Source organism: Carcharhinus amblyrhynchos, unplaced genomic scaffold, assembly GCF_965287045.1.
Source record: "Carcharhinus amblyrhynchos unplaced genomic scaffold, sCarAmb.v2.hapA chromosome_357, whole genome shotgun sequence".
NCBI lineage: Eukaryota > Metazoa > Chordata > Chondrichthyes > Carcharhiniformes > Carcharhinidae > Carcharhinus > Carcharhinus amblyrhynchos.
The window spans coordinates 1-27,910 of NW_027650097.1; the positions used below are offsets into that span (position 1 = coordinate 1).

The 27,910-nt window shown below is 56.4% G+C and overlaps 2 protein-coding genes and 1 long non-coding RNA gene across 3 annotated transcripts; all 3 read left to right on the forward strand.

Annotated features, from left to right (window-relative positions):
- Positions 1 to 242: 242 nt before the first annotated feature.
- Positions 243 to 14,983, forward strand: LOC145339242 (rabenosyn-5-like; the record flags this gene model as incomplete). The annotated part of the gene is made up of 10 exons (XM_080183643.1): positions 243 to 368; positions 1,737 to 1,837; positions 4,332 to 4,377; positions 4,977 to 5,138; positions 5,482 to 5,723; positions 6,340 to 6,410; positions 7,832 to 7,918; positions 8,391 to 8,493; positions 9,269 to 9,370; positions 14,294 to 14,983. Coding segments are annotated over 10 exons (1,682 nt in total), but the record flags the coding sequence as incomplete, so codon positions are not given.
- Positions 14,984 to 15,766: 783 nt separating this feature from the next.
- Positions 15,767 to 16,102, forward strand: LOC145339245 (uncharacterized). The gene is made up of 2 exons (XR_013886011.1): positions 15,767 to 15,981; positions 16,013 to 16,102. It is a non-coding gene; the product is annotated as an uncharacterized LOC145339245 (long non-coding RNA).
- Positions 16,103 to 17,350: 1,248 nt separating this feature from the next.
- On the forward strand, positions 17,351 to 27,576 carry wdr45 (WD repeat domain 45). Its single transcript, XM_080183642.1, has 12 exons — positions 17,351 to 17,401; positions 18,336 to 18,397; positions 19,776 to 19,850; positions 20,470 to 20,574; positions 22,240 to 22,345; positions 22,479 to 22,573; positions 23,268 to 23,347; positions 24,252 to 24,374; positions 25,230 to 25,315; positions 26,134 to 26,235; positions 26,807 to 26,952; positions 27,389 to 27,576. Exons 2-12 carry the CDS (start codon positions 18,349 to 18,351, stop codon positions 27,496 to 27,498), a joined length of 1,077 nt encoding a protein of 358 aa, XP_080039768.1. The 5' UTR covers positions 17,351 to 17,401; positions 18,336 to 18,348; the 3' UTR covers positions 27,499 to 27,576.
- The last annotated feature ends 334 nt before the right edge of the window (positions 27,577 to 27,910 follow it).

The window sequence follows — 27,910 nt, forward strand, 5'->3', positions numbered from 1 at the left end:
GTGCCGGGGGTTGGGGGGGGAGCGCGGGGCTGTGGGAGGGGTCAGTGCCGGGGGTTGGGTTGGGGGGGGGGAGCGTGGGGCTGTGGGGAGGTGTCGGTGCTGCAGAGTGGGGTGGGCCAGTGCCATGGGGGGGCACTCCGATGCTGCTATTGTGTCACACTGTGGATGGGATCTTGCTGTGTTACAGACTAGCGTTGACCTGTGACCTGTGACCTGTGACCTCTGACCTCTCTTTGCTGCAGCGCTTTTCGGCCGAGCCAAGAGAAAGCTGCTGAAGAGGGAGGATGCCGAGCGATCGGAGACGGACGTGGCGGACTTTGTGTACTCCGGGGGGGTCGACACCAGCAAGTGGGAGGCCCAGGACCTTGGTGAGTAGATCAAAACCCCCTCCCCCCACCATTCCCCCCCCGCTCCACTTCCCTCCTCTCCAAATAGCCTCCCGTGCAGGGGGGCTGGAATTGTTCCCCTTGGGGCACAGAGATGGTGTTTGACGAAGGGTCTGGGACAGGTCTGGCTGTTTAAGCAGAATAACACGTGGAAATGCTCAAAACACTGAGCCCATCGAGCTTCCTCCCACATTCTGTAGGAGGATGGATGATCTGATTGTCTCCTCAACTCTACTTTCCCTCATTGGGCCCCCCCACCCCTCCCAATCTCCATCAGAAATCTGTGTAACTCACCCTTGAATATATTCAGTGAGCCGCAGCCCCCACTGCTGCCTCGGGGGGATTTGGTGGGGGGGCGGTGGTAGTTCCACAGACTGACCACCCTCTGAGAGAAGAAATTCCTCCTCATCCCCATCTTCAATGAGCGACCCCACCCATTCTGAAACTGTGAAGCCCCCCCCCCCCCCAGCTGTTCTAGATTGACCCCCACAAGGGGGGTAAAACATCCTCTCAGCATCCACCCTGTCAAATCCCCCCCCCCTCAGAACCTGAGATGTTTCAATAAGATCCCCTCTCATTCTTCTAAACTCCAATGGGTTCAGGCCCCGAGCTGCTCAACCTTTTCCTCATAAAACAAAACCCCCCCCCCACTTCATCCCAGGAATCAGCCCAGTGAGCCTTCTGTGAACGGCCTCCGATGCAGGATGGGAGGAGGTGGTGGGGGGGGGGGAGAGGTGGAGAGAGGGAGATTGAGGTGGTGGGGAGAGACGCAGAGATGGGACTGGAAGAGCGAGAGAGAGAGACAGGGAGTGAGGGAATACTTGGGAGGGGAAAGGTTCCAGAGCAATGTGCGAAAGAGGGTGCATGGGCCAGGCTGGGGGAGGGGAGGTGGCGAGGGTATGCGAGGGGGAAGGGGAAGGGGCATGCGTGAGCAAGGGGGTGGGTGGGGAGTGTGCACGAGCCGGGGAGTGGAGTGCGTGCGGGTTGGGGGGGGGGTGGATTGCGGTGGAGCGAGCGGGATGGGATGGAGGGGGGTGGAGCGTGCGCCAGTAGGGAGGGGGGCTGGAGCGTGCACGCGCGGGAAGAAGTGGGGGTGGAGCGTGCACCAGTGGGAGGGGGGCAGCGTGCACGAGATGGCGGGGGAAAGGTGGGCGTGGGTGTGCAGGGAGGGGGAGAGAGACAAGTTGGTAAACTGTATTGGGTGGATCACTAAGTGTTGAGGGTCGTCTCGCTGTGACCCTCCTAGCAGCCCCACGGGGACCCCTCACCATGACTGTACAAACTTGCCCCACTTTCAGTTGCCCCCGGTGATGGTTTGTCCTTCTGTTTGGTTTGTGTGTGTGCGTGCAGGCGCGACCCGGAACATGCGGAGCGACTTCCTGCGTTGGCGCGGGGCCCGAATTGACCATTACGTCATCGAGATGAACAAACTGCTCATTCGCCTGGAGAAGGTGAGGGGGTGCTGGGGTTACTTGCTGGGGAGGCGAGTAATAGAACATTACAGCGCAGTACAGGCCCTTCAGCCCTCGATGGTTCCACTGGTCAGTGCAACAATCTAATGACCCTCAAACCTAAATTATTCCAATATTATCCATATGCCTATCCAATGACCATTTGAACACCCGTAAAGTTGGCGAGTCCACAACTGCTGCAGGCAGGGCATTCCACGCCCTCAGTACCCTCTGAGGAAAGAACCTACCTCTGACATCCGTCCTATATTTATCACCCCTCAATTTAAAGCTATGTCCCCTCGTGTTAGCCGTCACCATCCGAGGAAAAAGGCTCTCACTGTCCACCTTATCTAATCCTCTGATCATCTTGCATGCCTCATTTAAATCACCTTTTAACCTCCTCTCTAACGAAAACAACCTCAAGTCCCTCAGCCTTTCCTCGTAAGACCTTCCCACCACACCAGGCAACATCCTGGTAAACCTCCCCTGCACCCTTTCCAATGCCTCCACATCTTTCTTATAATGCAGCGACCAGAACTGTATGCAATACTCCAAGTACGGCTGCACCAGAGTTTTGTACAGTTGCAACATGATCTCACGGCTCCAAAATTCAATCCCTCTACCAATAAAAGCTAACACACTGTACGCCTTCTTAACAACCCTATCAACCTGGATGCCAACTTTCAGGGATCTACGCACATGTACACCGAGATCTCTCTGCTCATCCACACTATGATGGGGAGTTGGGGTGGAGGGGAGATGGGGGAATGGAGAGCAGGAGTTGGGAATACCCTGAAACACAGAACCTGAGCTGAAATTGTAGAGTCCGGGAGGCGTGTTGTCCCACGCTGAAGGTGAGCGGGCGCGAGGTTCCTGTTGCTTAAGTCGAGCTGCATTGGAACGGCGCCGCAGAGCGAGGACAGAGAGGTCAGTGCGGGGAACGAGGTGGAGAGTTCGAACGATGGGCGACAAGGAGCTGAGGAGAGAGAGGAGATTGGGGTCTCCTGTTGGACGGAGCAGAGGTGTTCGCGAACTGAGTGCCCAGTCTGAGTTTGCCCTCTTCCCCAGGAATGTAGAGGCGATCGCATTGCGAGCTGGGAGCATGGGGGATTAAGCTGAAAGCAGGAAGTGTGAATTACTCTTTCTCCGCAATGGGTGAAAAGGGAGGATTGGGTCTGTGCCAGGGATCCTATTCCTGTGCGCTGCACCATGCCCTCCACATAAGAACATAAGAACATAAGAAATAGGAGCAGGAGTAGGCCATCTAGCCCTTCGAGCCTGCCCCGCCATTCAGTAAGATCATGGCTGATCTGTCGTGGCTCAGTTTCCACATTCTCGCCCTCTCCCCATAACCCTTAATCCCCTCTCTTATCAAAAACCCATCAACCCGCGTCTTAAAAATATTTAGCGAGGCAGCCTCCACCACTTCAATGGGCAGAGAATTCCAGAGATTCACCACCCTTTGAGTGAAGATGTTCCTCCTCAACTCCGTTCTAAACCGCCTCCCCTTTATCTTGAGGCTGTGCCCCCTAGTCCTACTGTCTTTTTTGAGCGGGAAGAGTCTCTCCACCTCTATCCTATCCATCCCATTCATCATCTTATACGTCTCAATGAGATCTCCCCTCATTCTTCTAAACTCTAACGAGTACAAGCCCAGTTTATTCAGCCTCTCCTCATAGCTCAACCCCCTCAACTCCGGTATCAGCCTAGTAAACCTCCTCTGCACTCCCTCCAAGGCCAAAATATCTTTGCGCAGGTGCGGCGCCCAAAACTGCACACAGTACTCCAGCTGCGGCCTCACCAATGCCCTATACAGCTGCAGCAAGACCTCCCTCCTTTTATATTCAATCCCCCTCGCGATGAAGGCCAGCATCCCATTTGCCTTCCTGACCACCTGCAAGCTGGGTTTTTGCGACTCATGCACAAGGACCCCGAGGTCCCTCTGCACCTCCGCCTGCTGCAGTTTTTCGCCCCGTAAGTAATAGTCCTTCCTACCATTCTTCCTACCAAAGTGGACCGCCTCACACTTGCCAACATTAAATTCCATTTGCCAGTTCCTGGCCCATTTGCCCAGCCTATCTAGATCCTTCTGCAGACTCTCCACACCCTCCGCACAATTTGCCGTTCCCCCAATCTTGGTGTCATCAGCAAATTTCGACACCCTACACTCAGTTCCCTCCTCCAGATCATCTATATAAATGGTAAATAGCTGAGGCCCCAGCACCGACCCCTGGGGAACTCCACTAGTCACCATCCGCCAATCCGAATAGCACCTGTTGACCCCCACTCTCTGCCTCCTATTTGACAACCAATCCTCTATCCACGCTAACACCCTACCCCCAACTCCATGTCCCTCGACCTTCTGCAATAACCTCTTGTGAGGTACTTTGTCAAACGCATGGACAGTATATCCAATAATGTTGTGGGATCAAGTTGTCTTATTGTCAACTCAGAGAGAAAAACAATAATATTGTACTTTTTGTCTTGTTTCTAGTTGACTGCGTTTGACAGAGCCTCCACTGACCCAGCTAAGAGGAAAGGTTGGTTCCATTCGCTGCTTTCTCCCCTCCCACTTGTTTTACTCTTTTTTTTTCCCCCTTCTATAAGTGGACACTTGCATCCCAAGAGCCCTGGGTGACCTTGCGCCCAGAGTATTTGAGCGTAGACATATTTGTCCTTTGAATAATACCTTATTCTTCTACTGGTCCCCAGCAATGAGAAACCAGCGCTCTCCTCCTGGTCTCTCCCCAGATACCTTACTGGGAGACTTTTTGTTAGGCCAGGCTAAGAAGGAGCAATCTGGATTTATTCAGAAGTAAAGTTGATACTGAATCGACAATTAGCTGGTGAAGCTGCCGTGGTGGGATTCTTCCCAGTATCCTGGGCCAATCTTTATCCCTCTAAACATCACTAAAAATCGATTATTTGGATATTTTCTCACATCTGTGGGAGCTTGCTGTGCTTGAATCAGTTGCTGCGTTTCTCCGTATCGCGCTTTCTGTTTCCTGTAGAATTTTCTCTGTCATCGTTACTCTCATTCTGTCACTCTCCCTGGTTTTAAATACTCTTTATAAACTTGGGCTGTTTATTTAAATCACTCTGCCGGCCCTGAACCTGTTGGTGTCTCCCTCTCCCGCAGCCCTGGAGAAGTCCGTTGTGACCTGGGTGAATGACCGAGACGTGCCCTGCTGCCCGGACTGCGGGGTCACCTTCAGCATCGCGCAGAGGCGTCATCACTGCCGCCTGTGTGGCTCCATCATGTGTCGACGGTGCACCCAATTCCTCACAGTCCTCTTTGCCCGTAAGTAACTCGGCGTCTCTGGCGTGGCAATTCGGCCCATCACCGAGGGGCAGGCCATGAATCTCACCGTCTGTACACAACTGTTCGCCAAACAGACACCCTAGACGTTTGTGCAATGCGAGGTTTCACCCTCAGCGAGTCACAGGTTGACCCTGCATCCTCGGCCTGCTGCTGCTGCCCACTCAACCCTCTCTCAGGCCTGTTACTCAGGAACAGGAGGAGGCCATTCAGCCCCTCAGGTCTGTTACTCAGGGCCAGGAGGAGGCCATTCAGCCCCTCTGTTGCCTGACCTATCCAGTTCAATCTAATGTTTACTGTCACACATCTTCCTGTGATTGGATAGAGAAGCTGACGAAAGCAGTGCGGGCCTCTGTGACGGCGGGAGGGAACCCGGGTGGTCCAGACCGAGGGGCCGGGACCCTGGAGAGCGGCCGCAGACTGAGCGTTTCCAGTGTCAGCTCGCTGCTGGAGGAGAAAGATGACGATCGGATCATGACCTGTCAGCATTGCAAAGGCGTCCTGGAGCAAAGAGAGCAACGGCTGGAGGAGAAAGAGAGCTCACCGGTCATCCTGCAACTCTACACGGTTAGATACAGAGTAAACTCCCTCTACACTGCACCCCCCCATCAAATACTCCTCCCAGGACAGGTACAGCACGGGGTTAGATACAGAGTAAAGCTCCCACCACACTGTCCCCATCAAACACTCCCAGGACAGGTACAGCACGGGGTTAGATACAGAGTAAAGCTCCCTCTACACTGTCCCCCATCAAACACTCCCAGGACAGGTACAGCACAGGGTTAGATACAGAGTAAAGCTCCCTCTACACTGTCCCCCATCAAACACTCCCAGGACAGGTACAGCACAGGGTTAGATACAGAGTAAAGCTCCCTCTACGCTGTCCCCCCCATCAAACACTCCCAGGACAGGTACAGCACGGGGTTAGATACAGAGTAAAGCTCCCTCTACGCTGTCCCCCCCATCAAACACTCCCAGGACAGGTACAGCACGGGGTTAGATACAGAGTAAAGCTCCCTCTACACTGTCCCCCCCATCAAATACTCCCAGGACAGGTACAGCACGGGGTTAGATACAGATTACAGTTAGTGCAGTGTAAAGCTGGGGTCTCCTACTGATCCCAGGGTGTGGGTTCGCGAGTTTGCAGTGTTTTTAACAGGCCTTGTTTGTTGTTCGACCACAGAAGCTGCACTCCTGCAAGGCCAGTGTGGACAAGTTAGCTCCAGAGTACATGAAAATGGCCGATTCACTGAAGTAAGTCCTGGGATTGCGGAGGAGAGGGGGGGGAAGTGGATGGGCGGGAGGGTTGTGGGTGTACAGTGCTGGCTGGAGATCACATAGGCTGTGTGTTAACCATTAAGTCCCTCTGAGGATAACTGACAATTCCATTGTTTACAGATTATGCCTTTTCTCTGAAAATGAATAGGAATTAGGGTCTTGAATAATTCATGGGGATGTGGGCGTGGATGGCCGAGCCCAGCGTATACACCCCCCCCGTCCCTATTTGCCCCCTCGAGAAGGTGGTGGGTGAGCCGCCATCTTGAACCCGCTGCAGTCCTGTGTGGTGTAGGTACACCCACAGTGCTGTTAGGGAGGGAGTTCCAGGATTTTGACCCAGCCGCAGTGAAGGAACGGCCGATGTATTTCCAAGTTGGGATGGTGCGAGTGGGAGGGGGGCTCCGAGGGGGAATTTGAAGGTGGTGGGTGTTCCCCATGGTGTCTGCTGCCCTTGTCCTTCCAGGGGGGTAGTGGTGGCGGGTTTGGGTGGCGCTGTCGAAGGAGCCTTGGCGAGTCGTTGTATCTTGTAGATGGTACACACTGCTGCCTCTGTGCGTCGCTGGTAGGGGGGAGTGAATGTTGAGGGTGGGTGGTTAGTGTGTCGATCGAGCGGGGGGGGCTGCTTTGTCCCGGATGGTGTCGAGCTTCTCGAGTGTTGTCGGAGCCGCGCTCATCCAGGCGAGTGGGAGAGTATTCCATCACACTCCTGACTTGTGCCTTGTAGATGGTGGACAGGCTTTGGGAAGTGGGGAAGACACCTCAGGGGCCATGTTGTCATGGGTGCTCCAGCTCAGTTCCATGTTATCACCCTCGCTCTCTAATAGTCATTTGGAATTTCATTTGGTGTTAAGTTGAAATGTTTGGTATTGGTCAGGGTCTGTGCCAACCAGCCCGGGAATGAGTCCTGTGCATTTAGCGATGAAGTTCTTGAGTTCTGCAGGTTCCCAGCGCTTTGCACGCTATTCCTGATTGTGATGTGCACCTGAGGGCCAGGGTTCATTCCTAATGCCAGAGATTCTAACCCACCTCACACCCGGGTCGGTGCTGAGGGAGCGCTGCACTGTGGGAGCGGGTGGGCACTGTGGGAGTGCCGCACTGCGGGAGAGGGTGGGCGCTAAGGGAGCGCCGCACTGTGGGGGAGGGTGGGCCCTGAGGGAGGGTCGTGCTGTGGGAGGGTCAATATTTATCTCCAAGGCAAGACTTGCATGAACCATCATGTGATGTGGGTCACTTTCTGATTGGCTGTTTGTGGGATCATGCTGTGTATGGATTGGCCTTTGGAAGGTTCCTGCGATTGAAGAGAAGCTGCTTGACTGGGTGTGCCGAGCTTTGGGACGTCCTGAGTTGGTGTGAGGCTGGGGGATTGGGTAAATGATGTTTGCTGTGGACTGTTTCAGTGCGGGCGAGAGTACCTACAGCCTGGAGCAAGCATCGAACCTGCGGGTGGAGCTGATGAAGCTGTATGAGCGCATCGACCTGCTCAGGTAGGTGCTCAGACCCAGGCCTGAATGCTCAGCCTGCGGCCTCCACTGTCCCCCTCTTCCCCTCCCGCCTCCCCCTCTGCCTGCAGCCCCCACTCTTTCCCACCCCTCCCGCCTGTGGCCCCCACTCTCCCCCTCCCCACCCGTCTCCCCCTCAGCCTGCGGCCCGCCTCCCCCACCCCTCCTGTCTCCCCCTCCCGCCTGCCTCCGCCTCAGCCTGTGGCCCCCACTCTCCCCCTCCCCTCCCACCTCCCCCTCAGCCTGCAGCCCCCCTCCTCTCCCGCCTCCCCCTCAGCCTGCGGCCCAGCCTCCCCCACCCCTCCCACCTCCCCCTCAGCCTGCGGGCCCTCCCCTTCCTCAGCTTGTGGCCCTCCAGCCTCCCCACCCCCCCAAGCCTGTAGCCCCCCCACTCAGCCTGCCCCCCCCTTCCCCCTCCCTTGAGTGTGACTCTCTCTCTCTGCCTTTTCTCCCACAGTAAGAGGATTGCCTCCCTGGGGGTGTCTGAGGATCCACAGCCGCACCCCAAAACTCTCCAGCTGCAGAGAATGATTCGACTGTCAGCGACCCAGTTCCTGCAGGTCAGTTACCCGAGAGTCAGCGAGCAGCAACGCTGACTCTGCCCCTCACAAGCTTCCTCCGGCACTCTTTCCCCTACCCACCCCCACCACTTTGTCTGTCTGTCTCTCTCTCTCTCTCCTTCCCCTTCTGTGTCTTTCATGTGCTCTGTGTCAACCCGGAAGCTTGTGAGTCTATTATCAAATAAATCGGTTGGATTAAAACCTGGTGTTGTCAGACTTTTTACTGTGTCTCACTGTGTATGCATGCTCTCTCTCTGTCACTGCCATGTTATTCACAGTCTCTCTGTCTATCTTTTGTGCGTGGTCTCTCTCTCTCTCTCTCTTCCCCCCTCCCTCTGTCTGTCCATCCCTGTCTCTGTCTCTCTCTATCCCTCCCCATCTCTGTCTCTTGTGCGTGCTCTCTCTCTCCGTCTTTGTCGGTCATGCTCTTTCACTACTGTGTTGTATGCACTCTCTCGCTGCCGTGTTATTCACACTCTTTCTCTCTGTCTCCTTGCCATGTTATTCTCCGTCTCCCCCTCTCTCTATCTCTCTCCCTCTGTGTCTCTCTCTCTCGCGTGCGCTCTCTCTCTCTTGCGCTCTCTCCCTACTGTGTTATTCAATCTCTTTCTCTCTCCCTCTATCTCCCTTTCTATCTCTTTCTGTTCCCCCTTCCCCCCTCTCCCTCTCTCGATCTCTCTCTTCCCCCCCCACTATATTTCTCTCCCTCTCTCTATCTCTCTCTCTGTCTCTTGTGTTGTGTTATTCAGTGTTTCTGTCTCTCTCCACTCTGCAGGAGAAGTTACTGGGTTTGACCTCTCTGCCCACCCTGGAGAAGTTTGAGGAGCTGAAGGCGAGGCGGGCGCAGAGGGAAGCTGAGCTCTGGAAAAGGAACCAGGTTGGTATTTCCACCTTTCTGGGGAGGCAGTTTGCCCACGAAACCCTCTGCTGGATTCCCCAATCCCCGGACTGCGACATTGCAACCTCACCCATCAGAAACCTCTCTCTCTATTCCTCTCCCTCCAACACTCGAGCATTCACACCATCGACGCTGCCAACAGGCCGTTCGGCCCCTCTGCTCCGTGCTGGGGATTCTATCCCCACACTGGCCTGCTCCTTCAATTCACCCCACAATCTCCTCCTATTCCGTTCTCCCTGGTGTGTTTATCCAGCTTCTTATTCTCCCAACATACGCTCACACACGCACACGGATTCAGAGAGACACAGATACACACGCACGGTTCCCCCCCCCCCCCACAGATACACACGCACGATTCCCCCCCCCCCTCACAGATACACATGCACGGTTCCCCCCCCCCCACAGATACACACGCACGGTTCCCCCCCCCCCCCCCCCCCCCCACAGATACACACGCACGGTTCCCCCCCCCCTCACAGATACACACGCACGGTTCCCCCCCCCCCCTCACAGATACACACGCACGGTTTCCCCCCCCCCTCACAGATACACACGCACGATTCCCCCCCCCTCACAGATACACACGCACGGTTCCCCCCCCCCTCACAGATACACACGCACGATTCCCCCCCCCTCACAGATACACACGCACGATTCCCCCCCCCCCTCACAGATACACACGCACGGTTCCCCCCCCCCCTCACAGATACACACGCACGATTCCCCCCCCCTCACAGATACACACGCACGATTCCCCCCCCCTCACAGATACACACGCACGATTCCCCCCCCCTCACAGATACACACGCACGATTCCCCCCCCCCTCACAGATACACACGCACGATTCCCCCCCCCCCTCACAGATACACACGCACGATTCCCCCCCCCCTCACAGATACACACGCACGATTCCCCCCCCCCCCCCTCACAGATACACACGCGTGATTCCCCCCCCCTCACAGATACACACGCGTGATTCCCCCCCCTCACAGATACACACGCGTGATTCCCCCCCCTCACAGATACACACGCGTGATTCCCCCCCCCTCACAGATACACACGCGTGATTCCCCCCCTCACAGATACACACGCGTGATTCCCCCCCCTCACAGATACACACGCGTGATTCCCCCCCCCTCACAGATACACACGCGTGATTCCCCCCCCCTCACAGATACACACGCGTGATTCCCCCCCCCCTCACAGATACACACGCGTGATTCCCCCCCCCTCACAGATACACACGCGTGATTCCCCCCCCCTCACAGATACACACGCGTGATTCCCCCCCCTCACAGATACACACGCGTGATTCCCCCCCCTCACAGATACACACGCGTGATTCCCCCCCCCTCACAGATACACACGCGTGATTCCCCCCCCCCTCACAGATACACACGCACGATTCCCCCCCCCCTCACAGATACACACGCACGATTCCCCCCCCCCCTCACAGATACACGCACGGTTCCCCCCCCTCACAGATACACACGCACGATTCCCCCCCCCCCAACAGATACACACGCACGATTCCCCCCCCCCCCCTCACAGATACACACGCACGGTTCCCCCCCCCTCACAGATACACACGCACGATTTCCCCCCCCCCTCACAGATACACACGCACGGTTCCCCCCCCCTCACAGATACACACGCACGATTTCCCCCCCCCTCACAGATACACACGCACGATTTCCCCCCCCCCTCACAGATACACACGCACGATTCCCCCCCCCCCCTCACAGATACACACGCACGATTCCCCCCCCCCCCCCTCACAGATACACACGCACGATTCCCCCCCCCTCCTTCACAGATACACACGCACGATTCCCCCCCCTCACAGATACACACGCACGATTCCCCCCCCCCCTCACAGATACACACGCACGATTCCCCCCCCCCTCACAGATACACACGCACGATTCCCCCCCCCCTCACAGATACACACGCACGATTCCCCCCCCCCTCACAGATACACACGCACGATTCCCCCCCCCCTCACAGATACACACGCACGATTCCCCCACCCCTCACAGATACACATGCACGATTTTCTCCCCCCTTTCAAAGCCGCCTTTATTTCTGAGGAACGTCACCCCCGCCTGTTCAGTCCCTCGGCTAATACGATCTTCCACCCAGTGTAAACCCAACTCTGCTGTTTTTTTTTAAACACAATCACGCAGTTATATTTCTCTGTTACCCTTTGTGTAGCACGGGAGTTAGGAGCAGGAGTAGGCCACTTGGCCCCTCGGACCTGCTGCCCCATTCAATAAGTCCGTGTCTGACCTGATTGTAATCTCGACCCCCACGTTCCCGCTGACCCCCTGATAACCTTTCACCCCAGCATTAATCCTCCTCTGCCTGAAAATGATTCCAAGACTCTGCTGCCCACCTTCTGAGGGACAGAGTTCCACAGACTCAGCCCCCCTGCGAGAGAAATCATTTCTCCCCATCTCCGTCCGCACTGGGTGATTTTTTAAACAGTCACCGCCCCCCCCCCCCCCACCCCCCCCCCCCCCACCCACCACCCCCACACCGAGTTCTAGACTCTTCCACAAGACGAACCATCCTCTCCACATCCACCCTGTCAAGAAACCCCCTCAGGATCTGAAAGGTTTGGATCGAGTCACCTCTTACTCTTCTAAACTGCAGCGGATACAAACCTAACCTGTCCGACCTTTCCTCATCAGACAACCCACCCATTCCAGGGATGGGTCTGGGAAACCTTCTCTCAACCACTCCCAACACATTTACATCCTTCCTTAAATAAGGAGATCCCGCACTGTACACAATACTCTGGGTGTGGCCTCGCCCGCACTGTACACAGTACTCCGGGTGTGGCCTCGCCCGCACTGTACACAGTACTCCGGGTGTGACCTCGCCCGCACTGTACACAGTACTCCGGGTGTGGCCTCGCCCACACTGTACACAGTACTCCGGGTGTGGCCTCGCCCGCACTGTGCACAGTACTCCGGGTGTGGCCTCGCCCACACTGTACACAGTACTCCGGGTGTGGCCTCGCCCGCACTGTACACAGTACTCCGGGTGTGACCTCGCCCGCACTGTACACAGTACTCCGGGTGTGGCCTCGCCCGCACTGTACACAGTACTCCGGGTGTGACCTCGCCCGCACTGTGCACAGTACTCCGGGTGTGACCTCGCCCGCACTGTGCTCAGTACTCCGGGTGTGGCCTCGCCCGCACTGTACACAGTACTCCGGGTGTGACCTCGCCCGCACTGTGCACAGTACTCCGGGTGTGACCTCGCCCGCACTGTACACAGTACTCCGGGTGTGACCTCGCCCGCACTGTGCACAGTACTCCGGGTGTGGCCTCGCCCGCACTGTGCTCAGTACTCCGGGTGTGGCCTCGCCCACACTGTGCTCAGTACTCCGGGTGTGGCCTCGCCCGCACTGTACACAGTACTCCGGGTGTGGCCTCGCCCGCACTGTACACAGTACTCCGGGTGTGGCCTCGCCCGCACTGTACACAGTACTCCGGGTGTGGCCTCGCCCGCACTGTACACAGTACTCCGGGTGTGGCCTCGCCCGCACTGTACACAGTACTCCGGGTGTGGCCTCGCCCGCACTGTACACAGTACTCCGGGTGTGGCCTCGCCCGCACTGTGCTCAGTACTCCGGGTGTGGCCTCGCCCGCACTGTACACAGTACTCCGGGTGTGGCCTCGCCCGCACTGTACACAGTACTCCGGGTGTGGCCTCGCCCGCACTGTACACAGTACTCCGGGTGTGACCTCGCCCGCACTGTGCTCAGTACTCCGGGTGTGGCCTCGCCCGCACTGTGCTCAGTACTCCGGGTGTGACCTCGCCCGCACTGTGCTCAGTACTCCGGGTGTGACCTCGCCCACACTGTGCTCAGTACTCCGGGTGCGGCCTCGCCCGCACTGTGCTCAGTACTCCGGGTGCGGCCTCGCCCGCACTGTGCTCAGTACTCCGGGTGCGGCCTCGCCCGCACTGTACACAGTACTCCGGGTGCGACCTCGCCCGTACTGTACACAGTACTCCGGGTGCGACCTCGCCCGCACTGTGCTCAGTACTCCGGGTGTGGCCTCGCCCGCACTGTACACAGTACTCCGGGTGTGGCCTCGCCCGCACTGTGCTCAGTACTCCGGGTGTGGCCTCGCCCGCACTGTGCACAGTACTCCGGGTGTGGCCTCGCCCGCACTGTACAGAGTACTCCGGGTGCGGCCTCGCCCGCACTGTACACAGTACTCCGGGTGTGGCCTCGCCCGCACTGTACACAGTACTCCGGGTGTGGCCTCGCCCGCACTGTACACAGTACTCCGGGTGTGGCCTCGCCCGCACTGTGCTCAGTACTCCGGGTGCGGCCTCGCCCGCACTGTACACAGTACTCCGGGTGTGACCTCGCCCGCACTGTGCTCAGTACTCCGGGTGTGGCCTCGCCCGCACTGTACACAGTACTCCGGGTGTGGCCTCGCCCGCACTGTGCTCAGTACTCCGGGTGCGGCCTCGCCCGCACTGTGCTCAGTACTCCGGGTGTGGCCTCGATTACCCCCCCCCAGCCACAGAGGAAGTGCCTCACTGTGGGAGGGTCAGTGCTGGGGATCTTTCGGGATGAAGCATTGATCCTTAGGCCCCTTTCTGCCCCCTCTGTGTCTGACTCCACACCCACAACCCTCGCGTGTTCTGGGACTTGTTTCAATCCTCAGACCCACTGATCCCTTGCTGCCGGTTACCACGTTGCTGTTTGCCGGGATCTTGCTGTGCATCAGTCGGCATTCCCCACGTTAGAATAACGGCCACAATGGGTTAATAAAAAGATAAAAATCCCCCCCCCCCCCCCCCCCTCAGCTCTTGGCTCATCCGGAGATGTTTAACGCTGGTCTTTATTCTGGTTGTGTGTTTTTGTTTTGTTTGAGGTTCGGGATTCGGGGCCTGCGCCGCAGGCCCAGCCCAGCCAGGAGGCCGTGATCCAGGACAGCGGGTGGCTGGCCTCCTCCTGCTCCTTGGCCGGGCAGCTGGATGATCCCTTGCTGGAGCAGATCGCCAACATCCAGTCCTTCCTGGCCCAGGCCCGACAGGCCGGCAGGATCAGCGAGGCCCGCACCCTGGAGGAGAACCTGCGGCAGCTGGAGCAAGAGTGGGAGGCCCGCGAGGAGCAGGAGGCCAGGACGAGGGAGGCCCCCGCAGCCCAGACAAACCCTACCGTCAACGGTGCTCCCCCTCCGCCCTCAGGACTCAACCCCTTCGAGGTCCCAGACCAGGCCGCCAACCCTTTCGAGGAGGAGGAGGAGGAGAGGGGGGCCGAGGGGCAGGTCTCCAGCAATCCCTTCGAGGAGGACGAGGCGCCCTCAGGAGGACTCAACCCCTTCGAGTGTGAGGAGGAGGAGGAGGAGGCGATTGAGGAAGAGTTGTTACAGCAGCAGATTGACAATATCAAGGCTTACGTCTTTGACGCCAAGCAGGCGGGCCGGATGGACGAGGTCGCCAGCCTGCTGGACAATCTGACCGAGCTGCGCCGAGCCTTGGAGGCCACCCGGAGCCGGCACCAAGCACTTTGACCCTGCCGCACCCCTACCCCCCACCTCCCCAAAATGGACGCTGTCCAAAATAAACAGTCCCCCCTCCCCCCGCAAACCCCCCACTACCCACCTCACCCCATCACCCCCAACATCCCAGCAGACCTCTCCTCTCCAAACAGCCCTCCTGCTGAAGGCCAGATGGGCTTGTCGACTGCCTGAGGCAGCGCAGGCCACGTCAATCCTCGGGCTCACTCACTGCTGAGCAGAAGCACCGGGTGATCCTCAAACCGAGGCTTCAGAACTCTGTGCGTCTCCCTCCCTCCCTCCCCCTCTCTCTCTCTCTCTCTCTCTCTCTCATTCGGTCGCAATCCCTCACCCCCCTCCAGCCTCTCAACCCCAACACTGGCACCTCACCCCCCTCCCTCAGAGGGTGATACCTGCTCACTGTGTGTGTAGGACAGTGGTTGGGATGGGGGGGGGGGAGCTGGAGGGTTGTGTGCTTCACTCTGCTGTTAAGTGTGGGGTGGGTGTGGGGCGATGTTCCTCTGTGCTGGTCGTGGTGTTGTCTGACTGGGGCAGTACGTTCACTCCTGAGTGTGACACAATCGGAGGGAAGGTGTCGGGAGTTTACACAGCGATACACGGTCTACAGCTCTTCCCAATAGTACACTAATACCCCAACCAGCTCCTCCTCGGGCTGTTAACCCCATCTTCCAGAAATACTGCCACTCTTTCTTTGTTTCCCGCTCTCACTCTCCCCCGCTCTGTCTGTCTCTTTCTCTCCCCCGCTCTCTCTCTCTCTCTCCCCCACTCTGTCTTTTTCTCTGTCTCTCCTGTTCTCTGTCTGTCTCTCTGTCTCTCTCTCTCTCCCGTTCTCTGTCTATCTGTCACAGTCTCACTCACCTTCTCCCACGCACGTGTAAGGGAGAGACTGACAGTGTGTGTGTCTCACTTTCTCCCTTGCATTCTGTTTTGGATATTGCACATTACCGATGCTAACACTATACTTTCCATGTTCCCTGGGTCAGCGCTGAGACCAATGCTGTGGTTGAGTGTGGGTGGGCACGCAGGGTAACATGCCAAGGGCACGATGCCAATGCTACCACTGCCAGGGAGGCAGATTTGTATTTCCAATCCCTGTGTACAATGTCAGAGCTCACTGAACACCCTCACAATGAGGTTCTCGCAAGTAAAAAGGATCTGGAAGTGCTGTGTCTGTGTGTTCTTGTTCTTCCTGTCTCTGGATCTGAGAGGACTGGGCTTTGTCTGATCCCGGGCACCTTTCCAAGGGTGAAAAACTCTCGCTCCCATTCACGCACTGACTTACGTGGCGGGAGCTTATAGAATGCAGAATTAACCACAGCACTGAGGGGGTGCTGTGCCGTGGGAGGGTCGGTGCCGAGGGAGGGTCGGCGCCGTGCTGCAGGAGGGTCGGTGCCGAGGGGGTGCCAACTGGAGGTTGGGTAGTGGCCTCCGAGGTGGAACTGGTCAATCGAGGGGCCACAGTTGGTAGTGGGAAACTTTATTCTTTCCCTACTGTCCTGAAAATCCCCATCCTGCAACCGACCTTCATCAAACATCTTCAACAACCCTCACTACACGGTGGTTAGTATTGCTGCCTCACGGCGTCAGGGACTCGGGTTCAGTTCTGCCCTCGGGTCACTGTCTGCGTGGAGTCTGCACGTCTCCCTGTGTCTGCATGGCTTTCCTCCGGGGGCTCCGGTTGCCTCCCACAGTCAGGTTAGGTGTATTGGCGATGCTAAATTCTCCCTCAGTGTATCCGAACAGGCGCTGGAGTGTGGCGATGAGGGAATTGCGACAGTAACTTCATTGCAGTGTGAATGCAAGCCGACTTGTGACACCAGTAAATAAACTTTAAAAGTCACTGACTTGTGGGCTCCTGCTGTGTGTGTACTGGCTCACATGTATCAGTGAATGAAAAATATACTTTGCTGTGTTAGCCGGAGACTATGGAGAGAATGCGGAGAAACCTGAGCTGGGGCTTGTTGCACTGGTGCACAGGAAGAGTCCACAGAATTGTCTGGAACGATCTGCCGGAGATGGTATTAGAGGCGGGTACAATTTTGTCTTTTAAGAAACATTTAGACAGATGGGTACGATAGGTATAGAGACATACGGGCCAAAAGTGGGCAATTGGGATTAGCGTAGTGGATTAAACAAAAAGTGACAAAGACAAGTTGGGCTGAAGAGCCTGTTTCTGGGCTGTAAACCTCTCTGATTCCAGCAGAATCCATTTTTCCCAACTCTTTTTAAAACTCTTAAACGCAGAGGGAAGCAACAGCCTCAATATCAGAAGGCCCACCAACCCCCTCAGACAGAGAGAGAGAGAGAAAGGAAAGATTTATGGTTGTAGCAACTGTAATTCAGGGACCGGGGGGGGGGGGGGGGCAGTGTTGCTTTAAGGGGCGGGGCTTGAGGGGGTCAGCTGGTGAACCCGGAAGCAATGGATCAGCTGATGTAGGAAGGGAAACAACAACAGAGAAGGTGGGAAGAGGGGAGACAGAGAAGGGGGGGGCGGGGGCACGGGGGTGGGGGGGACTTTTACCTTGTGACGGTCTTGATGTAGCTGGTGGGTCCTGGGCAGCCCTCTCCCCCTCCTTTCCTCCCCTCCCCCAACACTCCCTCCCTCCCCTCCCCTCCCTCCCCTCCCTCCCCCCATACTCCCTTCCTCCCCTCCCCCCAACACTCCCCCCCACCAACACTCCCCCCCCAACACTCCCCCCCCAACACTCCCCCCCTTCCTTTCCCCTCCCCCCCCTTCCTTTCCCCTCCCCCCCCTTCCTTTCCCCTCCCCCCCCTTCCTTTCCCCTCCCCCCCTTCCTTTTCCCTCCCCCCCACACTCCCTCCCTTCCTTTCCCCTTCCCCACACTCCCTTCCTCCCTCCCCTTCCCACCCACCCCCCCCCCCCCCCCCCACTCTCTCCCTTCCCTTCTCACCCCCACCACACTCCCCAATCCAGACAAAGCTTCTAAATCAGCTCCTTGGGGCGGGCACGCTGGCAGCCATTTGCACCGCACAGCCTTTCAGCTATCTGACTGTGTGAGGCCTCATGCCTCCAACTGAGCACGGAGTGGTGGGGGTGTCAGGCGAGGATCAGCCAGATCACTGCCCCTACTGAGGTACCCTGCCACCACTCACAGAGCGATTGAGGTCAAGTCTCAGTCCACCCAGCAAGGCCCTGACGCCAGCTGTGTGGGCACGGGATGGGGGCCCAGGACACCCCGATGCTCGGTCTCTCCCAGTGGGACAGTGCGTTATTCCCTGCTGCGACTGTTAGAGAGAGCGGGGTGCCATTGCGCAGGAGTGAAGCCACTTGTAAAGCTCTCCGTCATTGGCCTCAGGGCACTGTGGAATGTCCTGAGGGGGCAAAGGTCATGAGAGAAACGCCATTCTAACCGTTAACTTTCACTTTTCACAGTGTTGGAGGGACAATGGCCCAACAACGAGGGGTCAACAGTCTACGATTCAACCAGGATCACAGTAAGTGTTTGAGGGTCGGTGCCGAGGGGGGCGCCGCACTGTCGGGCTTGAAGGAATCTTGGTGATTGCTAAATGATAGAAAATGTCTCCTCTGCCTTCTAAGTGTGTAAACCAAGGTTGAGGAGTTGATGATGTTGTATACGTGGATTTTTGTAAGGCGTTTGATAAGGTTCCCCATGGTAGGTTCATGAAGATAAGGTGGTGTGGGATAGAAGGAAATTTGGCCGATTGGATAAGTAACTGGTTGTCTCATAGAAGACAGAAGGTGGCGGTGGAGGAAAAATTTTCAGCCTGGAGACCAGTTCCCACAGGGGTCAGTGCTGGGTCCTCTGCTATTTGTGATTTTTATCAATGACTTGGAAGAAGGGGCTAAAGGGTGGGTTAGTAAATTTACTGATGACACCAAGATTGGTGGAGTAGTGGATGAGGTGGAGGGCTCGTGCCAGCTGCAAAGAGACATTGATAGGATGCAGAGCTGGGCCGAAAAGTGGCAGATGGAGTTTAACCCTGATAAGTGAGAGGTGATTCATTTTGGTAGGACAAACTTGAATGTGGATTACAGGGTCAACGGCAGGGTCTGAGGAATGTGGAGGAACAGAGAGATCTTGGGGTTCATATCCCCAGATCTCTGAAGGTTGCCACTTAAATGACAGAACTGTGAAGAAGGCTTATATTGTGTCAGTGTTTATTAACAGGGGGTTTGAGTTTAAGAGCCATGGGGTTATGCTGCAACTATACCGGACATTGGTGAGACCACGTTTGGAATGTTGTGTTCAGTTCTGGTCATCTCACTATAAGAAGGATGTGGAAGCATTGGAGAGAATGCAGAGGAGATTTACCAGGATGCTGCCTGGTTTGGAGGGTAGGTCTTATGAGGAGAGGGTGAGGGAGCTGGGGCTTTTCTCTTTGGAGCGGAGGAGGATGAGAGGTGACTTAATAGAGGTTTATAAGATGATGAGGGGGATAGATAGAATGGATGTGCAGAGGCTATTTCCTCAGGTGGATGTAGCTGTTACTAGGGGCATAACTATAAGGTTCATGGTGGGAGATATAGGAGGGATGTCCGAGGTAGATTCTTCACCCAGAGAGTGGTTGGGGTGTGGAATGCACTGCCTGCTGTGATAGTGGAGTCGGACACTTTAGGAACTTTCAAGCGGTTATTGGATAGGCACATGGAGCACACCAGAATGATAGGGAGTGGGATAGCTTGTTCTTGGGTTTAGACACAGCTCGGCACAACATCGAGGGCTGAAGGGCCTGTACTGTGCTGCACTGCTCTATGTTTCTATTTCTATTCTCCTCACAAACCTCCCACAGATGATGATATGGGTAAATGTCCCGACCTAACTTTGCCTCCCTCGCTCTCCCTCTGTGTCAGGTTGTTTCTGCTGTGCGATGGAGACAGGCGTTCGAATCTACAATGTGGAGCCCCTCATGGAAAAGGGTCACCTCGGTGAGAAGGTGGGGGGTGGGGGGGGGGTGGTGTGGATGAGGGTGCCATGGGGGGTGCGGGGTGGTGTGCTGGGATGAGGGGGTCACAGTGGAGGGGGTGGGGGTGGGATGAGGGGGGTCAAGCTGGGGGGGGGGGGGGGGGGGGGGGGCGGGGGGGTGGGGTGGAGTTTCTGTGAGAGAATCCTGGGGCTGGTTTAGCGGGAGCGAGGAGTAAATTGGGAATTGGCTCCGGGATCCCGAGGTGGCCCTTGTCGTGTCGCCTCGGGTGATTCCGTGGGGCTAGTTTCCGGAACCTTCACAGCAGCCCTCCGACCGGAGACCGGCATTCAGTGTGAGCGAGCTATTTGACAGCAAGGGGAAGCACAAAGCCTGAAATCTGACTGCTTTTAACCCACTGATTCTGGGAGCCAGTGGGGGGGGGAGGGACGGGGGAATCGTTCAGATTGTTTCCCCTCGTAATCCCGGGTGAGATTTCTGCCCCTCGGAACCGCTCGTCAGCGAGCGCAGCAGCCAGTGTCTGTGGGATCTTGCTCTGCACATTGTGGAAAGGTGCTGGAGGAAAAGCAAATTCTGCCTTGTCTTTTTAATTGTCGCCGTAAATAATCTGCTTCTCTGCACAGATCACGATCAGGTCGGCAGCGTGGGGCATGTCGAGATGTTACATCGATCAAACCTGCTGACGATTGTCGGGGGAGGAAGTCACCCCAAATTCTCCGAGATCTCAGGTACCCCGTCCCCCCATCAAACACTCCCAGGACGGGTACAGCACGGGGTTAGATACAGAGTAAAGCTCCCTCTACACTGTCCCCCCATCAAACACTCCCAGGACGGGTACAGCACGGGGTTAGATACAGAGTAAAGCTCCCTCTACACTGTCCCCCCCATCAAACACTCCCAGGACAGGTACAGCACGGGGTTAGATACAGAGTAAAGCTCCCTCTACACTGTCCCCCCCATCAAACACTCCCAGGACAGGTACAGCACGGGGTTAGATACAGAGTAAAGCTCCCTCTACACTGTCCCCATCAAACACTCCCAGGACAGGTACAGCACGGGGTTAGATACAGAGTAAAGCTCCCTCTACACTGTCCCCCCATCAAACACTCCCAGGACAGGTACAGCACGGGGTTAGATACAGAGTAAAGCTCCTTCTACACTGTCCCCCCATCAAACACTCCCAGGACAGGTACAGTACGGGGTTAGATACAGAGTAAAGCTCCCTCTACACTGTCCCCATCAAACACTCCCAGGACAGGTACAGCACGGGGTTAGATACAGAGTAAGCCTGGATAGGCTGAGTGAGTGGGCGAGGACCTGGCAGATGGAGTATAATGTTAGCAAGTGTGAGATTATCCACTTTGGCAGAAATAATAGTAGGAGGGATTACTATTTAAAGGGCGAAAAGCTGCAGCATGCTACGGTGCAGAGGGACCTGGGTGTCCTTGTGCATGAGTCGTAAAAACCCAGTCTGCAGGTGCAGCAGGTGATCAAGAAGGTGAATGGGATGCTGGCCTTTATAGTGAGAGAGATAGAATATAAAAGTAGGGAGGTCTTGCTGCAACTGTACAGGGCACTAGTGAGGCCGCAGCTGGAGTACTGTGTGCAGTTTTGGTTGCCACACTTGCGGAAGGATATATTGGCCCTGAAGGGAGTGAGAGGAGGTTCACTAGGCTGATACCGGAGATGAGGGGGTTGGACTATGAAGAGAGACTAAATAGACCTGGTCTGTACTCATTGGAGTTAGAAGGATGAGGGGGGATCTTATAGAGACGTATAAGATAATGAAAGGGATGGATAGGGTAGAGGCAGAGAGATTCTTCCCGCTTAGAAAGGATAGCAGGACTAGAGGACACAGCCTCAAGATAAGGGGGGGTACGGTTTAGATCGGAGTTGAGGAGGAACTTCTTCACTCAAAGGGTGGTGAAGCTCTGGAATTCTCTGCCCGTTGAAGTGGTGGAGGCTACCTTGCTGAATATATTTAAGTCACGGGTAGATAGGTTTCTGATAGACAAGGGAATTAAGGGTTATGGGGAGAGGGTGGGAAAGTGGAACTGATCCACTTCAGATCAGCCATGATCTTGAATGGCGGGGCAGGCGCGAAGGGCTAGATGGCCTACTCCTGCTCCTATTTCTTGTGTCCTTATGTACACTGTCCCCCATCAAACACTCCCAGGACAGGTACAGCACGGGGTTAGATACAGAGTAAAGCTCCCTCTACACTGTCCCCATCAAACACTCCCAGGACAGGTACAGCACGGGGTTAGATACAGAGTAAAGCTCCCTTTACACTGTCCCCCATCAAACACTCCCAGGACAGGTACAGCACGGGGTTAGATACAGAGTAAAGCTCGCTCTACACTATAAAACATTGTCTCTTTTCCCCTGTGTAGTTTTGGTCTGGGATGATGCTCGAGAAGGAAAAGATTCTCAGGAGAAACTTGTCCTGGATTTCACCTTCACAAAACCAGTCCTCGCTGTGCGGATGCGTCACGACAAGTAAGAGATTTCACCTCTTTATCCACTGACCCTCTCACAGTGCGGCGCTCCCTCGGCGCAGGCGGCCCCGCAGCGCGGTGCTGTGATTGTTGACTTCCTTCAGTCCCGTTATTTTCTCCTTCTGACATTCCAGGATTATTATCGTGCTTTGCCACCGCATCTATGTGTACACTTTCCCGGATAATCCCACCAAGTTGTTCGAGTTTGACACCAGGGAGAATCCAAAAGGTACTGACTGTCAGTGAAATGGGATGGTGGGATTCAGGTTATTCCGGTTTTGGTTTCACTGAGAGCGAAGTTGGAGTGTGTGCTTCAGGGAAATCCTCAACCTTGTCCCATTCCTTCCACCCACCCATTCTCTCAAAGTTGTGGTCATTGATGAAGAAATGAGCTATTCAGTCTATCAGGCCTGTTTCACAGGAACAGGAGGAGACCATTCAGCCCCCCTCTCGAGCCTGTTACACAGGAACAGGAGGAGGCCATTCAGCCCCCCTCTCAAGCCTGTTACACAGGAACAGGAGGAGGCCATCCAGCCCCCCTCGGGCCTGTTACACAGGAACAGGAAGAGGCCATTCAGCCCCTCTCGAGCCTGTTACACAGAAACAGGAGGAGGCCATCCAGCCCCCCTCGATCCTGTTACATGGGAACACAAGGAGGCCATTCAGCCCCCCTCTCGAGCCTGTGACACAGGAATAGGAGAAGACCATTCACCCCCTCTCGATCCTGTTACATGGGAACAGGGGGAGGCCATTCACCCCCTCTAGAGCCCATTACACAGGAACAGGTGAAAATCAGCGAGAGTAGTTCTCTCTCTCTTTCCCATTTTATTTCCCCTGCTCTCAGTTGCTGCATGGGCTGTTTGACTGTGTTGTGGGTGCTATATAAATGCAGGTTGTTGCTGTGACTGTGCTATCTCTTGCAGGTCTGTGTGATCTGTGTCCCAGTGTGGAGAAGCAGCTGCTCGTGTTCCCGGGACACAAGTGTGGGAGCCTGCAGCTTGTGGTGAGTCACAGGGGGTTTACCCAGAGCCCATCCCCTGCTCCTCACACGCCCCCTTCCCCACTGTCCCCGATCCTCCCCAACGTCCCCCCCCTCCCCCTCTGAGCAGAGATTGGATAGGTTGTGGTTATTTTCCTTGGAACAAAGAAGGCTGAGGGGTGATTTGATTGAGATGGATAAAATGATGAGCGGGAGAGATAGAGTGGACAGAATAAAATAGTTCCCCTTGGTGGAGAATTCGAGAACAGGGGACATCGATTCAGGATAAGTGGCAGAAGGTGTATCGTCATAGAATCCCTACAGTGCAGAAGGAGGCCATTCGGTCCATCACGTCTGCATTTACCCTAGCTAGTCTCCCCCTGACACTAAGGGGCAATCTACCATGGTTAATCCACCTAACCCCACATCTTTGGAGTGTGGGAGGAAACCGGAGGAAACCCACGCAGACACGGGGGGGATGTGCAAACTCCACACAGACAGTGACCCGAGCCGGGAATCGAACCCTGGCCCCTGGTGCTGTGAGGCAGCAGCGCTAACCACTGTGTCGCCCAAAGAAGATTCCGAATGAGTTGGTGTAGAGGGGACATGGGAAAGAATGTTTTCACCCAGAGGGTGGTGGGTGTCTGGAATGCGCTGCCCGAGTTGGTGATGGAGGCAGGGACCCTCAACTCATTTACGAAATACCAGGATCTGCACCGTATATGCTGTAAGGTGTGGGATTATGGGCCGGGTGCAGGAAGGTGGGGTTAGGAAGGGGGAATCCCCAGGCTAGTATGGATAAGATGGGCTGAATAGCCTCCCCTTTGCTGTGGTTTGATTGGTCCTGCTGCCCTCCACTCTTCTCTGGCCATCGTGGGTAGGAATGGCCTCCTGCTATCCCTCCTTGACTCTGGACTCTGTTTTGCAGGATCTATCCAACACCAAGCCCGGCACCTCCTCTGCACCCTTCACCGTTAACGCTCATCAGAGTGAGATCGCCTGCGTGGCCCTCAATCAACAGGGCAGTGTGGTGGCGTCCGCCTCCAAGAAGGTACGGACCTTGGGGAGTGAGCTGACTCACCGCCCCGATCGCACCCGGGGAAACCCGGACACCAAGTGCAACGTTCCAACACTGCCCCCCACCCCCGGACACAATCTGGGACGTTCCAACACTCTCCCCTACCACCCTGGACACCGAGTGGAACGTTCTAACACTCTCCCCTACCACCCTGGACACCGAGTGGAACGTTCTAACACTCTCCCCTACCACCCTGGACACCGAGTGGAACGTTCTAACACTCTCCCCACCCCCGGACACAATCTGGGACGTTCCAACACTCTCCCCCTGGACACCCAGTGGGACATTCCAACACTCTCCCCTACCACCCTGGACACCAAGTGGGACGTTCCAACACTTTCTTTCCCCCTGACACCCAGTGGGACGTTCCAACACTCTCCCCTTCCCCCCGCCGGACACCAAGTGCAACATTCCAACACTGCTCCCCACCCCCGGACACAATCTGGGGCGTTCCAACACTCTCCCCCTGAACACCAAGTGGGACGTTCCGACACTTTCTGTCCCCCGGACACCCAGTGGGACGTTCCAACACTCTCCCCTCCCCCAGACGCCAAGTGGAACGTTCCGACACCCTCCCCTACCCCCCGCCGGACACAATCTGGAACATTCCAATAGTCTCCCCCCGCCCCATACACATTCTGGAACATTCCAACGATCTCTCCCCGCCCCGACACGTTCCGGAACAATCTCCCACACGTGCTCTCTCTCTCTCTCTCTCTCCCCACGCCTGCCCTTCCCCAACTCTCTCTCTCTCTCTCTCACACTCTCTCACGTTCAGGGGGTGATGCCTCCTACAGTCTCCCCGTCACGCTGTTTGTGTCTCCCCAGGGCACCCTGATCCGACTGTTTGACACTCAAACCAAGGAGAAGCTGGTGGAGCTGCGTCGAGGAACGGACCCTGCCACCCTGTACTGGTGAGACCCTCACAGAGACCCTCCCCCTACCCCAGGGAGACCCTCACAGAGACCCCCCTCCTCCCCCCTCCCTACCCCAGTGAGACCCTCACAGAGACCCCCCTCCTCCCCCCTCCCTACCCCTCCTCCCCCCTCCCTACCCCAGTGAGACCCTCACAGAGACCCCCCTCCTCCCCCCTCCCTACCCCTCCTCCCCCCTCCCTACCCCAGTGAGACCCTCACAGAGACCCCCCCCACCCCTCCCCTCTACCCCCCTCCTTCCCCCCCCCCCCCCCCCGCCAGTGAGACCCTAACAGAGACGCCCTCCCTCCCCACTCCCTCCCTGCCCCTGTGAGACCCTCACACAGACCCCTCCCTGCCCCAGGGAGTGTGTGTGGAACCAATAACATTGGTCTTTCAAAGGGGCCAGCACAGGCAGTGTGGGATGAATGGCCCCCACCCGCAACTGTGGGATTCTCTGAAATCCAGTCACCAGTTCTGGAGGGAGGGAGGGAGGGAGACGGAGGGAAGAGAGGGGGGAGGGACAAGGGCAGGCAGGGAGGGGGAGAGGGGAAAGCAGACTGGGAGGAGGGAGGGAGGGCAGGGGGTTTTGAGTGGTGAGAAAGGGGATGGAGGGAAAGGCATCAAATTGAGAGCGAGATAATGGAGAAGCGAGGGAAGACATGCAGGGAGGAGGGGAATGGGGGAGGGAGGAGTTGAGGTGAAGGGACGGAATCGGAGGGGGAAGGGAAGGTGGGGATGAGGGGGCTGCATGGTGGGCAGGGGGTGGGTCAGGAAAGCTCGGGAAGCTGCTGATAACCTCCCTTCCCTCCCGACAGCATCAACTTCAGCCATGAATCCTCGTTCCTCTGTGCGTCCAGCGACAAGGGGACTGTCCACATCTTCGCCCTGAAAGACACCAAGTTAAACCGGAGATCTGCGTGAGTAAGGGGAATGAGTGGAGGGAGGGACGGAGGAAGAGAAAGTGGGCCCAGGAGTGTGAAGGACTGATGGACACTGCAGATGGCTGCCAATCTGATCCAGTGTTGGTAGCAGTGGACACTGCAAATAGCCACCACCCTGATCCACAGGAAGTGGTGATGGACACTGCAAATGGCCACCACTCTGGTCCACAGTCAGTGATGATGGACACTGCAAATGGCCACCATCCTGGTCCACAGTCAGTGGTGATGTGCACTGCCACTGCAAATGGCTACCCCTCTGGTTCACAGTCAATGATGATGGGCACTGCAAATGGCGGGCACTGCAAATGGCCGCCACTCTGGTTCACAGTCAATGATGATGGACACTACAAATGGCTGCCACTCTGGTCCACAGTCAGTGATGATGGACACTGCAAATGGCCGCCACTCTGGTCCACAGTCAGTGGTGATGAGCATTGCAAATGGCTGCCACTCTGGTCCAGTCAGTGATGATGGACACTGCAAATGGCCGCCACTCTGAATGTGTGAGGTTTTAAATTCTTCCCCTTGTTGTGGTTTGATTGGGCAGACTGGCGCGAGTGGGCAAGGTGGGCCCGGTCATCGGGCAGTATGTGGATTCGCAGTGGAGCCTGGCCAGTTTTACCGTCCCTGCCGAGTGCGCCTGTATCTGCGCCTTCGGAAAGAACACATCAAAGAACGTCAACTCTGTCATAGGTACTGTGGGGAGTGGGAGGGGAAGGAGGGGGAGCAGAGGGTCCGAGGTGGTGGAGGGAGACTCGAACAAGACCTGTACGAACACACAATTCCAGGGCAGCAGGCTATTCGGCCCCTCAAGCCTGTTCCGTCAATCGATACGGAGATGGAGCGAGGGGGGAAGGAGGGGATTGAGGCTGGGGATTTGGGGAGACACCTGCCAGGGACGGTGTAAGGGGAGGGGTGTCAGGGGGAGACCCCACCTCACCTGCTGGCCATTCTGACTGATTTGCTGTCTGCTATTTGACTGTGGAGTTTGTCGTAGAGCGGAGGGAGGCTGTGGGGGAGGGAATCAGGAGAGTGGGGATTACTCATCCTACTGCGTTCTCCTTACCCCAGACCTGGTGTCGATATTTTCACCCCCTCCTAACACCCCCCTCTCTCTCTCTGTCTCCAGCGATCTGTGTGGATGGGACATTTCACAAATACGTCTTCACCCCCGATGGAAACTGTAACCGGGAAGCGTTCGATGTTTACCTGGACATTTGTGATGACGATGACTTCTAACGAGGCTGCCCACTCCCCTCAATACCTCTTCCCCCCCCCCCCCCCCCCCACCCCCACACCATCCACAAACTCCCAATCCACCCCCCACAACACCTCACTGTGAGCTTTACACTGTATCAAACCCCGTGCTGTACCTGTCCTGGGAGTGTTTGATGGGGGACAGTGTAGAGGGAGCTTTATTCTGCATCTAACCCCGTGCTGTGCCTGTCCTGGGAGTGTTTGATGGGGGACAGTGTAGAGGGAGCTTTACTCTGTACCTGGGACTGTTTGATGGAGACAGTAGCTGGATGAGCAAGAATTTGGGAAATGTGTGCTGTCCCCTGCTGAGTGTTGTTGCAGGTTTGGAGTGCAAGTGATAACATTTGAATGTTACGAAGCCTCTATAGATAGTTAAACTATCATTGTATGTAAA

Coding starts and splice junctions, on each gene's coding strand:
- wdr45 (XM_080183642.1), top strand. CDS start 18,349: ATGGCCCAACAACGAGGGGTCAACAGTCTACGATTCAACCAGGATCAC. Junction 22,574..23,267: donor CACCAGGGAGAATCCAAAAG/GTACTGACTGTC, acceptor TATCTCTTGCAG/GTCTGTGTGATCTGTGTCCC. Junction 26,236..26,806: donor AAGTTAAACCGGAGATCTGC/GTGAGTAAGGGG, acceptor TTGATTGGGCAG/ACTGGCGCGAGTGGGCAAGG.